Source organism: Quercus lobata, chromosome 5 (genome assembly GCF_001633185.2).
Source record: "Quercus lobata isolate SW786 chromosome 5, ValleyOak3.0 Primary Assembly, whole genome shotgun sequence".
Taxonomy (NCBI): domain Eukaryota; kingdom Viridiplantae; phylum Streptophyta; class Magnoliopsida; order Fagales; family Fagaceae; genus Quercus; species Quercus lobata.
The window spans coordinates 23151742-23165395 of NC_044908.1; the positions used below are offsets into that span (position 1 = coordinate 23151742).

General features: G+C 35.9%; 1 protein-coding gene across 2 annotated transcripts; it reads right to left on the reverse strand.

Moving 5' to 3' along the window:
- Positions 1 to 3979: 3979 nt before the first annotated feature.
- LOC115989688 (G-type lectin S-receptor-like serine/threonine-protein kinase CES101) lies at positions 3980 to 7440 on the reverse strand. Of its 2 annotated transcripts, none has more exons than XM_031113501.1 (2): positions 6243 to 7440; positions 3980 to 4536 (listed from the first exon to the last, which is right to left on the reverse strand). In XM_031113501.1, the coding sequence occupies exon 1, from the start codon at positions 7380 to 7382 to the stop codon at positions 6285 to 6287; it is 1098 nt and encodes a 365-aa protein (XP_030969361.1). In that variant the 5' UTR covers positions 7383 to 7440; the 3' UTR covers positions 3980 to 4536; positions 6243 to 6284. The 2 variants fall into 2 exon arrangements, with proteins under 2 accessions (XP_030969361.1, XP_030969360.1); XM_031113500.1 differs by lacking the exon at positions 3980 to 4536 and adding an exon at positions 5794 to 5903.
- Positions 7441 to 13654: the final 6214 nt, after the last annotated feature.

A 13654-nucleotide genomic window follows, 5' to 3' on the forward strand; every position in this document is an offset into this window, starting at 1 on the left:
AATAAAACGTTGGGGATCCTTAGGATAATATGGAATGTTTCATTGTTTTCTTAAGTTTGTAATACATCATGCTCACTAGGATGTGTTACAAGGTCCAAATAAGTTCAAAAATCACAATCTTAGATGGCTTTTCAGGCCTCTAAGACTTGCGAAGTTTGAATCCCTTTAAATCCAAGTGTATTATCTAGTGGCTGTTTGAGGATTCCAAACGATGCTTTCCCTCTCTTTTTTCTTTTTTGAATTCTAACAGAGTTTTCTCAAGGATCTTTTCCCTCTAATTCACTGTTACTGAATGTCTTTCATTGTTGGCTACCCTCCATTTATAGTTCTATCCTAGGGCTTCTAGAGTACCACTGATTCCCTCCATTTGTTGCCCTAGGTACCAGAACCAATGTTGTGTCAGCAACATTGGTGACTGGTCCCTTCCTTATTTTCTCACTATTTCCCTATTTTGAGGTTCTTTCTTCAAAAGCCCCTAGTTGACTTTCCCGTTCTGGGGGGGTCCTAAAGGGCTGACCTTTGATTTTTCATTTTCAAAAACTTCTAGATTCCACCATTTTAGACCCACCTTTTGGCTACTTTCCTTTTTGTCATTTTTCCTAAATGGACTGATTCCTTTCTCTCAGGCTAAAAGATTCCCAACCACCTTCCTTCATGGTCCATCTTTTTGGGTTCCTTGAGGTACTAGACCCTTATTCATGAGTTGTTGGTTCCCAAGCCTTTTGTTCCTTTTCTGCATCATTAGGTGCCTGATGGGACATATTTGACCTCATTCGTTGTGTTTCTAGGCATGCCCCTTTGAGTTATCTCAGTCTCAACCTGGCCAAGCTACATATTCCGAGGATTCCAGGCTTTTGGGAATTCCCAAGTATCCTGGTTCAGCTTTCTCCCTTAAGGGCTGGGCTGCACTTCTTCTTTTCTTTGTTTAGTGAGACCCAAAGCTTGCCTATTCATGTGCTTGGGTCCCTTCCTATTGGCTTTTAATGGACTTGGGCCTTCCCTATTCATTGAAAGCCCAAATGGTTCCTAGACTTCAATCCTTTGTATTGTTTTGGGCTTTGATGCAATATTGTGATATGTTGGGCCTTAACATTTAGCCCTCTGAGCTCGTAGGTTGCCTACAACCCACACGTGACTGCGTGAGCAGACAAGACTCTTGATTTTTGTAAGAATTTTTTCACTTGTTGTCTCAGTCCGTTTCGAGATCCCCTCTCTTTGCTTCTTGGGGTCCTACTCCTTTACGTTATCCTCTAGTATCCTGATTTTTTTCAAGTATCCCACTCCTTTTGTAACTCCCCCTCTTTCCACTGAACATGGCAGCTAAGTGTCTGAGTAAACTTCCCCCTTCCACTTCTTACGTTTCTCGTAACTCCCATTAATAACTGACAATAACTTTTTCTTATAAAATTGAATATTAGCAACTAGCACGTTTTCCTATACTTCGTCTTCTCCAATTTTCTTTGCGTCATTATTGCAGTCACTTCAAGCCATCTTTTCACTTCCAGAGATATTTTTCTTTTCAAACTCACCTTCTTCCTCTTAGTTCTTTCCTTCGTCCCTTCTTTTTTTTTTTGTCCTACACCCTAACCTTTCTTGTTGCACCATTATTCCAAGGCTTCTTCTTCTTCACAAAAAAGGAGGGAGCGTTCTCCCACTTCTTCTGAAGGCGAGGGTTCTTCAGGGTCAGCACAGGGCGAGGTGTAGGAGGTTGTAGATCGCCCAATGTTCCCTTTACAGGCTCCCTGGTACACCTCTTGCATGTTCTTTCCTCAGGTGTCCCACGACGAGGCTCCTCCTTCCCCTCACACCTGGCTTTTTTTCAGTCAGCCTGGGTTCGCCAATTCTGCCTAGATTCCAGATCCAAGGCAGATTTTGGATCTTCAAATTAGACGGGGATCCTGAGTGGTAGTTCCTATTTTCTTTGACTTTGTCCTGGGGAAGATTACTGGTTGGTCCAGTTGGGTGGACAAGGAGCTTTTTGATTGTGAGTTTAAAAGTTGCTTGGAGCACGTGGGGATCCTGAAATCAATAGCAATTTCTAGGAATCTTGAAGGTTTTAGGGATGCCAAAGGCCTTAAACACTTGGTGTGCCGTTGGTGTCCAGCTCCACACATTCCTCAGAAATCTTCCAAGCAGAGAGTAAAAGCCTAGAAAAGTTGGTCTGAGGGGTGCCTTGGGCTATTTCTAGCCCCGACGCATTTTTCGAGGTGGTGGCTCTTCAAGGGCCGCCATCCTCAAAAGTCCTTTGATTGGGTTGATCTTGACACTCTTGGAAAGATCTTGATTTTCAGTTTCTAAAAGGGTATGGAACTCAAAAATCCAATGGTCGGATCAAAAGTTATGGCTCCGGGAAGTTAGCAGTGCATCAATTAGTGCGTTATCCCAGTTTTTGTGATATCTCAGTCGTTCTAACTTCGATTTTGACCCATGAATAGTCTTTGGAATGAGAATTTGATAATCTTCACAATGACATTGGTTTCAACCATTCCGATGGCCGGATCAAAATTAGAGTTTTCGGGGCCCACCTAGAGTCAACTTCGGGTTAAACTTGGTCAAAGTGGCTAAAAATCTTCGAGAAGCTTGGGTTTGATGAAAAACTATGAAAGGTGTTATTTTGTGTGGATTTGACCTTGTTTGACCTTCGGTCAACCATAGGTTGACTAGGAGTATTTTGGTCATTTTAGCTAAAAAAGGCACTTTGGGTGCTCCGATGTTTGAACGGGTTGCACCACGTCATTTGGATGTTCTCATGGCCCCATGGGGAGAAAATAATATTTTTAGATTTTTCGGGGTCCAACACGCAAATCGATGGCGAACAAAATATGGTATCAACAGCAGGTGCCATTACTGAAGCAGCCTGGTGGAGGGATTGAGTACCACTGTCAGACCACAATAGGTACAAATAGGCCTTTCTTTCTTAGAATGCCCCCCCTCCTTTACCACCATTATACGCTTAAGTGTGACCTTTGTTACTATTATTCACAAACATTGTAGCAGCAGCTTCAACAAGATATGTCATGTTAGCCCCATGACCTATATTTCCTCTTTTCTCTTCTTGTAAGATCAAAGAACATACTTTGCTAAGGGAAGGAAAATGCTTAACTAACAGAATTTGAGCAATAAGATTTCCATAGCTATCATTTAACCCCATTAAGAAACGAAAAACATGTTCCTTATGTTGAGCATTCAATTGAGAAGATTTAGCACCACAAGTGCAAGCACAATACAAACAGTAAAGGGTTGATAATTGACAAATTCATCCCACAAAGTTTTGAACTTGGTGAAATAAGAACTCACTGAGAGAGACCCTTTTGAAAGATGAGAAATCTCCTTCTTAAGCTCAAACATTCTTGGAGTATTACCTTGTGAAAGCCTATCCTTAAGATCAATCCACAAATCCCTGGCATTATTGATGTACATCACACTTACTTTAAGCTCCAAACTAAGAGAATTGGTTAACCAGGACAGCACTGTGGTATTGCAATGACTCCATCAATTGAACAATGGAGAATTAGGATCTGGTTTTATGATTGAACCATTGACGAAACCAAATTTGTTCCTAGAGCTTAAAGCCAAAAACATAGATCTAGCCCAGCTCATGTAGTTTTCAAGACCAGTCAAAGGCTGAGAAGTAAGAACAAAACTTGGATTTTCATTAGCTGGAAGAAAGTATGGATTATTAGCATACTCGTCTGCTATAGCCGTGCTTGAAGCAGGCACAGATTGTGAAGGATTTGTTGAAACAAGGACTGATTGTGAGGAATCAATGGTGGAAGCCAATGAAGAAGCTTCAAGGATTGTGAAAACGAAAATCAGGTATTGGAAAAACAAGAAAGGGAAAACAGAAATTCAACAGAAGCACTCTGCTCTGATACCATGTAAAGAAAAGAAGTTTCTGGAGAGAGAAAGAGAATTTCTGAATTGATTCTAATTCATTGAAATCAAGTAAGTGTTAATTTACAAGCATTGGTTACTAATATATACATGTACAAACAGAGATGCAAAGAGGCGCCAAAATAACAACTCTAACTAACTTTTCTAACAACCATCCTAACAGTATAACTATCACTTATAATTACACTAGTGAATACACGACAGCTGGAGCTTCTAACTTCTAATTCACATGCTTTCTTTCCTTCACACGTGCTGAGGCATTATCCTTGTGGTGTGTCATTTTTCTTCTTCTGTTTTGATCTTGATTGTCGTTTAAGCTCTGTTTCCTTTTGCCGTTTACTGCTTGCATTAGTCTCAACATATGGAATAGTTTTTTGGCTTAGTTTCTAAAACCTCTGACTCTTCTGCAACTTTGTTGGTAAAAAATGCAGGTAGTTTAGGAGGATATAGTTTAAGAGTTTCATTTGAAGCATAGAAACAACATCCAGCATGGTGGGTCTATCCATTACCTGATCCTGTAAAGATAAGAGACTAGCGTGAATGCCTCTCGATACTTCAAATGGAGGGCATGGCGCATGCATCTAGTACTGTTGGGTCTATTAGCTCTAAATTACTTTTACCTTCATTCCATAACTACCAAGCCTGATACAAGTCCAATTGTTCATAAAATGACAATTGTTAAGTTCAAAATTCCAAATACAGGTTAAGAAGGGTTCAAGTGAGAAACTCACCTATCCTATAAGGTTGAGTGCATACTCAAAGTGATAGCGACTATTTTTTTTTCTTGCCACTCATGATTTCTAATAGTAGAACCCCAAAGTTGAGTACATCAGATTTTATTAAAAAAACACCAATCATTGCAAAAAGCATGTTTTCCAATTTTATAAACACTTTTTAGTAGAATTTGACTCATAGTAGAAAACACTAGCAAGCAAATTATTATTTTTTTTTTATTTTAAATAAAAAGAGAAAAAAATCTTCACATAAGCCAATTTTGCTAATATGATCATATATCTGGGCATAAAGGAAGAAGTTAGGCTTTTGTTGGGCATATGCTCATAGCTTAGTAATTTTTTCTTCTTCTGTAATGCAAAACCCTAAAAGACTGACAAGATTAGTGCGTCAGAGTTTGGCAATAATAATAGTTTTATTCTTGAACTCTACCAATCCCTATCCAAATCTTATTGAAAGTCTCTTCACTGCTATTTACTACCCATCTAATAATTTACCCTAAAAGTAAATTGGGTTAGTCTTACTCACATTATCTTAATTCAATCTTTACTTACATTTTAAACTTTGTGTCAAGATTCTACCTAGTCCATGGGCTCAGCTCAAGTACTAATTTATTGATTGGTCAAATAGGATTAGCTAGGCTATGTCTTTAGTTCCATTATCATACCCAAAAAACAAAAACAAGAGAGAGAGAGAGACGATTGTGTTAAGTCAAGTCATATATTCAAATTTTATGAGTGAGAGAGAGAGAGAGCTAACCTTAGAAACTAATCCAAAGCCATCCTCTCTTAATTTATTTTCAGTTGAGAAATTATTTGTAGTAGCCAAAATGCTTCAAAGCTGAAGTTTACAACTCATGGCTAGCTTGTCCACCTTTATTTTTTTTTCTTCACTTTGTCATATACTGTGGAAGGAATTGCATTACCCCCAATTTCTTGTATCAGCATCTTTTGTTTGTTTTTCTCTCCCAACATATATGGAAAATGTTAATTGAATTTTTTTCATAGAATACAAATCCTTTGTACCAATTTTTGTGTATCACTCTATGTTCCACCAATCACAGATAGAGTGGTAAACAAAAAGTGGTAGATATTCAATCATCAGTAATATATCTAAAAAATCTATATTAGAAGCATGGTGCCTTTAATTCTGTTCTTTTTTTTTTTCCCTCCATTTAGTGTTGCTTAAGAATCAGTAAAACGAGATAATAATCGCCCCCACTGCCATGATGAGCCATCTCCACCACCTGTTTGCCCTCCTGTTTTCTTCTTTATTTGCTACATGGACAAACAAACTTTCAATGTTCTACTATGTACCAATAGTACTTCTTTTCAATTCTCTTATGATTTAATATGCTTTAACCTTCACAGTCCAGATAAATCTTTTGGAAATTATTGAACTTGTTAAGAAACCAACAATTTGTATTTATCCATTTTTACCATGTCGACAACAAATTAATCAGTTAATTTAGTTTTCTACATCAAGCCACCAGTATATCAAATTATCAATCCTACACATCAAAGCCATGGATAGCGTATGGTCTTATTTTCTACATGTACAGGTAATACATCAATTATATGTTTTAATGTTATAAGTTGGGTGTGAAGTAGACTTACCAATTGCTGAATTAAGGAAGTATATTGTCCTTGCATTTGAGTTTAAAGATCCATTAAATCTTGCCGGTGTGCTAGTCCAAATCTCACACCAGTTTGGGCATCCTCGATTGTAGATGCATAGGCAACACAAGAACAATTGTTCAAGCACTTGGCCTCACAATCCATGACAGTCAGGTTTTCACTTTCACTGAACTTGAATCCATCATTGTACATGAAAGTGAAATGTGAATAAAATACATCATCAGGGCTCCTACACTCAGGAAGCTGCGCCGGCATACATCTTTCCACTTTTGATGAACCAGAGAAACGAGAAATACAATCAACCAGAATGCCTCTATCGTCAGAAAGTCTTCCCAAGTAATCTATCACCAACCGCGGCGACTTTGTGAAACTTGTTTCAACAGAGTAGTTGAAGAATGTTTCATTCTCATTTGATATGTAGCTAAAATTGTAGTAAGAATCTGAAATACCTGAAAAAGATGAGGTGAAATGCCCACGTTCCAAAGATCCACTAGTCCAATAGATGTTGTCGTGCCACAAGATGACCAATTGATTTGTATGGTTGGAGTCCATGCCAAAGGTAAATACGCCCAAGTCAGGAACCACCACTCCTCTCCATGATGTTAGAGACCAAGTATGTCCCGTTTTCCGATTAACTCCAAGTTTCATTCCAGGCACAAGAATGTGACTAGGATAATCAAAGCTTTGCCACAATTCCTCTGAATTATTCAGTTCGCGCAGTACAAAATTACCAGTGTCAAGTAGAACAGCACTTGTGTTACTTCCTCCTTGTCCTGAATATAGAACAATAGGAAGACCCCCACCGTGTGAAATTTTCAAATTCCCGTTATCATCAATGGTAAGACTTCCAGAATTGTTAAAGATAGGAGAGTCTCGATTTGCAACCCACACTAAATTGTCCTGGCGTTGACGGTTGTCGTTGTACCATATTCCTAAGTAGTAGTTGTTACTTTCAAGCGTGAAGAATCCTAGTTTAAAGTTTCCTTGAGCTGAAACTAATTCATCCCCATCCTTGACCTCCTGTCCTTGCACTAATGTCTCTAGCAGAGAAGAAGATGGCCCCACGAAGAGTAGCAAACATGACAAACAGAGGATAACATTTCTCACTTTGCTTGCCATTACAGAGTTTTTGATTTTTTTTGTTAAGAGAGGCGGAAGGAAGAGAATATGCGAGACCAAAATCTACCAACTATTGTCAAAATGAAAGGAAAAGAAACAGACGTTAAAGATGAGAAAGTTTGAACATCGGTCCACCCCTTATCATGAAGTCCACAATTTGTGACTGGTTGGTCCTCCGTTCTACAAAGCCGGCATAAGTGGATTGACTTTCTAAATGTTTTTTTTTTTTTTTTTTTTTAATCCATTGACCATGAATCTTAGACCTTACATTTTAGAATTATTATCAATTTGATCTTAATATTTTAATAGTCAATTTGAGGGTTTTTTTTTTTTTTTTTTTTTTTTTTTTTTTTTTTTAGTCAATTTACATCACTCCACCCCCTTGTCATGAACATGAAGTCCACAGTATTTTGCTTAAAAAAAAAAAAGTCCACAATCTGTGAGTGGTTTGTGGTCCGTTCTATAAAGCCGCCCATAAGTGGATTGGTTTTCAAAATGTTTTTTTTTTTTTCATGGACCATGGATTGAGTAATCTCCGACCCAAGCTAAGCCATGAATACATTAAAAAAATAGGCATAAATATTATCTTTGTTCTTACATTTTAAACATTATTATCAATTTAGTTTCTATATTTTAGTAGTTAATTTGGTTTTGTTATTTTCAATTTGCAATTAATTTCTATAAATGAGTTCATAGTAAGCCTAAATTACTGCAAATAAAAAATAACAGAATTTAAATTGACAATGTCTTTAAGATATAGAGCCCAAAGTGATTTTTTTTTCCCCTAAAAAATAACCCAGCCCAAATTTGGCATTGTCTTGTATATCTTCATTTTATTTTTGTTCAATGGACTGGCCACAAAAAAAAAAAAAAAAAAAAAAAAAAAAAAAAAAAAAAATCGAAATAGAATAAAAACTGATCTTAAAGCATTTAAAATTTCTTCAAAAGCTAGACTAAACAGGTCCTTTACTATGCAAATTTGAACCCAAACTCATTAGTCATTACCCGAACAAAAAGAGTAGATATAAGTATAATTACTTTTTTTTTTTTTTTTTTTTTTTTTTTTTTTTTTTTTTTTTCTAATCCTTGAAAAATGGATCAACCCAAATACAACCTGCTATAATAGAGGGTTGGGTCAGGTTGACAGGCAATTTAGGCAGGTCCACTTTTTAATTTTTCGTTTAAGTAGGTAAAAAATTTCATTTTCCTTATCTAAAAATCTGTTTTTGACTAATTCACAATTTTACTCTCAAATCTTTCATTCTCTATTTCTCACCATCTCATCTTCTTTACAATTCTCAAATCTAGATAACTAATAGCTATGGCCTACGGAAGACCTCACATAAAGGCTTCTTCCCCTGCTCACCAGAGACCCACAAACTATTTCTCGTTGTTATGTTTTCCATTTACTTAAAAAATTAGTGCCCGGTCTATCTCATATCCACTCCACCGGGGCGGGCCCCCAAAACTGGGAAGATGTTCAATTGGGCTTGTCGCTCCCTATTTTCAACTGGGGTCTTGACCTATTTTGAGGAACCTTGATCCAATTATTCAAATTTCAGAGTGGAATGAATTATATTTCTTGAAATGATATGAAAAAGCCAAATTTCAGGTGAGGACTACAATTACAATCAACATCAAAATATCAGTTCTGCTTCGTTATTCTTTTTTTTTTTTTAAAGAGAGTTTTAACTTCTGATTGAACCTCAGATTTCTTATTCAACTATAAAATTTTTTACCAATTGAGCTAACTGAAATTCAAGGTTATTCTACTTAATTATCTCTATAATTGAATTATCATAAATATATATATATATATATATATATATACCTATAGATCTGTCTTTTCTTCTATTAATATATGATCCTTTTTACACTACCTAATCCGATTATATTTTCAAAGATGCTTCATAATCTTCATAATATTATTGATCAGGTTTTTTAGACTATAAGTCTCGGAGTTGATGAAGAATATTGGCAAGGTCTCTTTAGGGTGTTATATCATATAAAATCCCAGAGACTGTTTTCTATAATTTTTTTCTTTTAATCTATTCAGTTTATTTGATTTATGTACCAAATTTTAAAGTTAATGTAAAAATAACAATATAAGTTTAGGCATATGCACTAAACAATATATAATAATAATGTCAGTTCGGTAATATTGTAAGTTGAACAATTGTTAATAATAATAAACAATACATTGGGAAATCAGGATTATAATTTCATTGTAATGTGTGTGTATCTTTTATCATCAAAATGATTTTTTTTTTTTTTTCAAATTTAAGCATTTGATTATATGCTTTAGTTTAAGCTTGAGTGCATGAGCTTGTACCAAGATTGTGTTTGAGCACCAATTCAAGAGCTTGATTTTTAAGCTCAATATAGAGCTTGAGCTCAACTTAAGTAATGAATCAAATCTTGTCAAGCTAAGCTTAAGCTTTTGGGTTTTTTGACAAGATTGAGTTCAAAAGTTGTGTGTAAGCTTGACTTGAGTTCGAGTTGATTTTGAACAAATTTTTTATTATTGTTGAGTTAAATTCAGCAATTCACTAGTTGTCAGTACTCAATTATAACCTTAGTTATGACCTTATTTATATATATATATATATATATATATATACAAAATAGAAATTCTACTATAGTCTAATCTAAGTATAAATGTGTGTGAAACTCTCTTCTAAAGATTTGAACTCTGGTTCTTATCTTCCACATTCCACAAGCACTTATACTTGTGGAGTGACCATCGTATCAAGGGTGCGCAGTGGTGTTATAACTTATTAACTAATGATCAAGATTACATATCTTTTACTACATTTATAATATCGAATATGTCTAGTTAACTAAGCAAGGGGACTTTTACAATAATGCCTCTCGTTGCTTATAGTAAGAAGAAAGATAAACAAAATTGGCTTAGGCGTATACCAATTATTACCAATTCTAATAAAAACCATAAAATACAAGGATACAAGCATGTATTGTCTAGTCACAATTATGTATAGCCCTTATCAAATAGGCACGTTCATTTAGAAGAAGATAAATTCAAAACATCCTGAGCCAATGTGGACTTAAGCATACTAGAATTTTCTTCTATCCAAGTTATATAAGTATCAATTCCTTTAGCATATTGAGCCAAAATGCATGTTGGTTGATTTCCTTGCCACTTTACAAGACATAGTTGGACCGTTCTAAATGGTAGAGTTGGATTGAATACTGTCCATTTGGGGTTAGAGCACTAGTATTGGGAGGTGTAAAAACCCTCCAATTGCTATGTTACAACTCAAGACACCCAAAACCCGCTCCATCTGGGTTTGTAAACTTAAAAAAAAAAGTTGAAACCTATGAACAAAAAGGTTGCATATATGCAACCTTACTGTAAAGAAAAAAATATATTATTTTAATCTTGTAGTTGTGTGTGAAGAGAAAAAGATAGTGGGAGGAAAAAAAGAGAGAACAGTACTTTTTATTATTTTATTAAGTAGTTTATATTATTTTATTGAGTTGTATGTAAAAATAAAAACTGAGATGTTGGGTGAGTAGCAAAATGGGTTAGTAAAATACATAAAGTAGTATTTGAAGATGCAAAAATAAGTTTTTTATTTTTTGCATCCCCGGATACTAGTGCTCTTAGATGGCAAACTCCATTCCCAAATTGGTATTAGTCAATTGGGCTATAAAAGCTATTGAGTATACATATGGAACTTATACGGTGTAGGAATAATAATGAGAGACGATTTTGGTCATATAATTTCGGGGTCCACACGAAGGCAACCATGGGTCCCAATTTTAGTAGCCTTATCTCTCATGGCTATGTCCAAAGCAATTGCCATGGATGCTAGTGTTTTTAATGCAACTTTGAAACAGATGTAGCACAAGCGCTTCAACGCTTGTATAAAGCAAATTTCACTTGCAAAATTTTGGTCAACTCTTGAGTGATTGGTTAGAGGAGTAGTCTGTTTAGCTTATGCAGTGATAGTTTCTAATGTATTTAGCACTAGTTTCTAATGTATGCTGGTAAGTTGGAGCAAGAAGAAGAATAAGATGAAGAAGCTCTTATCGAGTGGAGAGAGAGAGAGAGAGAGAGAGCACTATAACAAAATGTACTTTCAATGATGAAAAAATTCATCACTAAAAGTCCAATTTTTCATCGCTAAGAACCTTAAGTGACAAAATTGGACTTTTAGCGATGAAACTCATTTCATCGCTGAAATCTCGTCGCTAAAAGTCCTGGTGACAAAGGAGGGGGAACACCACTAGTTCTAAACTTTTGAACAATGTGAAAACTGAAAACATGCTTTTGCTTGATAAAGTTAAATCTTTGGAACTTGATTTATCTGTTGCTAGATCTGCTAGTTTTAAACTTGATCAAATGCTAAGTACTATAAGATCTTGTGCTTGAGGCACAGGTACCTTTGATTTGTTTGCTCTCTTAGCAGCTTGCAGCTTGTAACAATTTGGACGAATGTGTCCAAACTTTCCATAAAAGTGACAAACTTATGCAGGCTTATCATGTGTCTTGTCCTTTGATAGGGTAGGCTTCTTAGACTTAGACTCTTTCAGATCAACCCTAATCTTCCTAGATGATGAACCTTCTAAGGGTTTAACAACCTCACTCACAGGGGGTTTGACAATTTCACTCATTATCTCACTCACGGAAGGTTCAGAAGAAGAAGATGAAGGAGCAAACTTTGTGGAATGTGGAGCAGACATAGAGATGCTTTCAACATAACCTAATCCAGTTTTGTCAGAAGAAGACTTTTAAACACTCAGCATTTGATCAAGTTTAGAACTAGCAGATCTAGGAACAGATAAATCAAGTTCCAAAGATTTAACTTTATCAAGTAAAAACATGTTTTCAGTTTTCACATTGTTTAAAAATTCATTAGCATCAAACAGTTTAACAAGCAAATTCTTCTTTTCAAGCTCAAGAGATTTAATTTTCTTCAGGCCAAGTTCAACATTCATAGCATCCTTTGCAGCAACTTTGCAAAGTTTATTATAGGCCTCTTGAAGATCTGCATCTTCAGAGAGTTCCCCATCAGAAGGGTTCTCTTCAACAGATATGCTCTCATCGACTACAGCAGTAGCGATGAAAGTAATGAAGTTTCCATCCTTATCACAATCCGACTCATTATCAGAAACTTCACCATCACTAAGAGTTACAGCCATAGCCTTACCCTTAGACTTCAAATAGGTAGGACATTTAGATTTCATGTGTTCATACCCTTAACATCCAAAACACTGAAAGCCCAAAGAATTATTGGAAGATTGACCTACTTTTTCTCTAGGTTTATCATTACTGTTAACCTTAGTGGGATCATGCTTCCTAAAGTTTCTAGGTTCAGCAGTGTTTATGCCTCTTGCCTTTCTATTACTATTCTTGAGAAAGTTTCTAAAGTTCTTGGCAAGGTAGGCAATCTCTGTAGCAGAGAGCTCATCATCAAATCCACCACCTTCAACATCATCAATTGACTTAAGAACCATCGATTTAGATTTGGTAGTTTTAGGTAGATCCAACTCGTAAGATTGAAGAGATCCTACAAGTTAATCAATAGGGATGGAGTCCACATCCTTACTTTCAGTAATGGCAGTCACCTTGGGTTTAAAGTTTTCAGTTAAAGATCTAAGAATCTTCCTAACAATTTTAGGTTGATCATAGATTTCACCCAAGTTAAAAGCAGAATTAACAATATCATTCAATTTAGCATAGAATTCATCAAAAGATTCATCATCAGACATCCCGATGCTTTCAAATTTAGAAGTCAATTGCTGTAATTTATTAATTTTGATAGCCTTTGTGCCTTCATGCACAGTTTGGAGGATATTCCAAGCAGTATGAGCAACTTCAACATTAGAGATTCTCTTAAATTCCTCCATAGAAACAGCGTTAAAGATCGCATTCATAACCTTGCTATTAAACGCAGCTGCTTCTTTTTGAGAAGTTTCCCACTCACTAACAGGAGTTGTGGGCTTCTCCCATCCGTATTCAACAGAGTTCCACACTCTCTCATCAATGGATTTCAAGAATGCTTTCATCCTTACTTTCCAATAAGCATAATTATTCCCATCAAAGTGAGGAGGAATAACTAGAGAGTGTCCGTGTTCCATGACAACAGGGGTCAAGGATCAGCTTAGTGATTAAAGGATCAACAACAAAAGAGCTACACGCTCTGATACCACTTGATAGTTTTTAAACCCCTTAAAAAATTGATTTAACCTAGTTTTTAGAATACTTTAGAGAAGTTGAGATGTGCTTCAATCCCAAAGCATCGAAT

What these genes read in the sequence shown, in the direction of transcription:
- LOC115989688 (XM_031113501.1), bottom strand. Translation starts at nt 7,382, where the DNA reads ATGGCAAGCAAAGTGAGAAATGTTATCCTCTGTTTGTCATGTTTGCTA.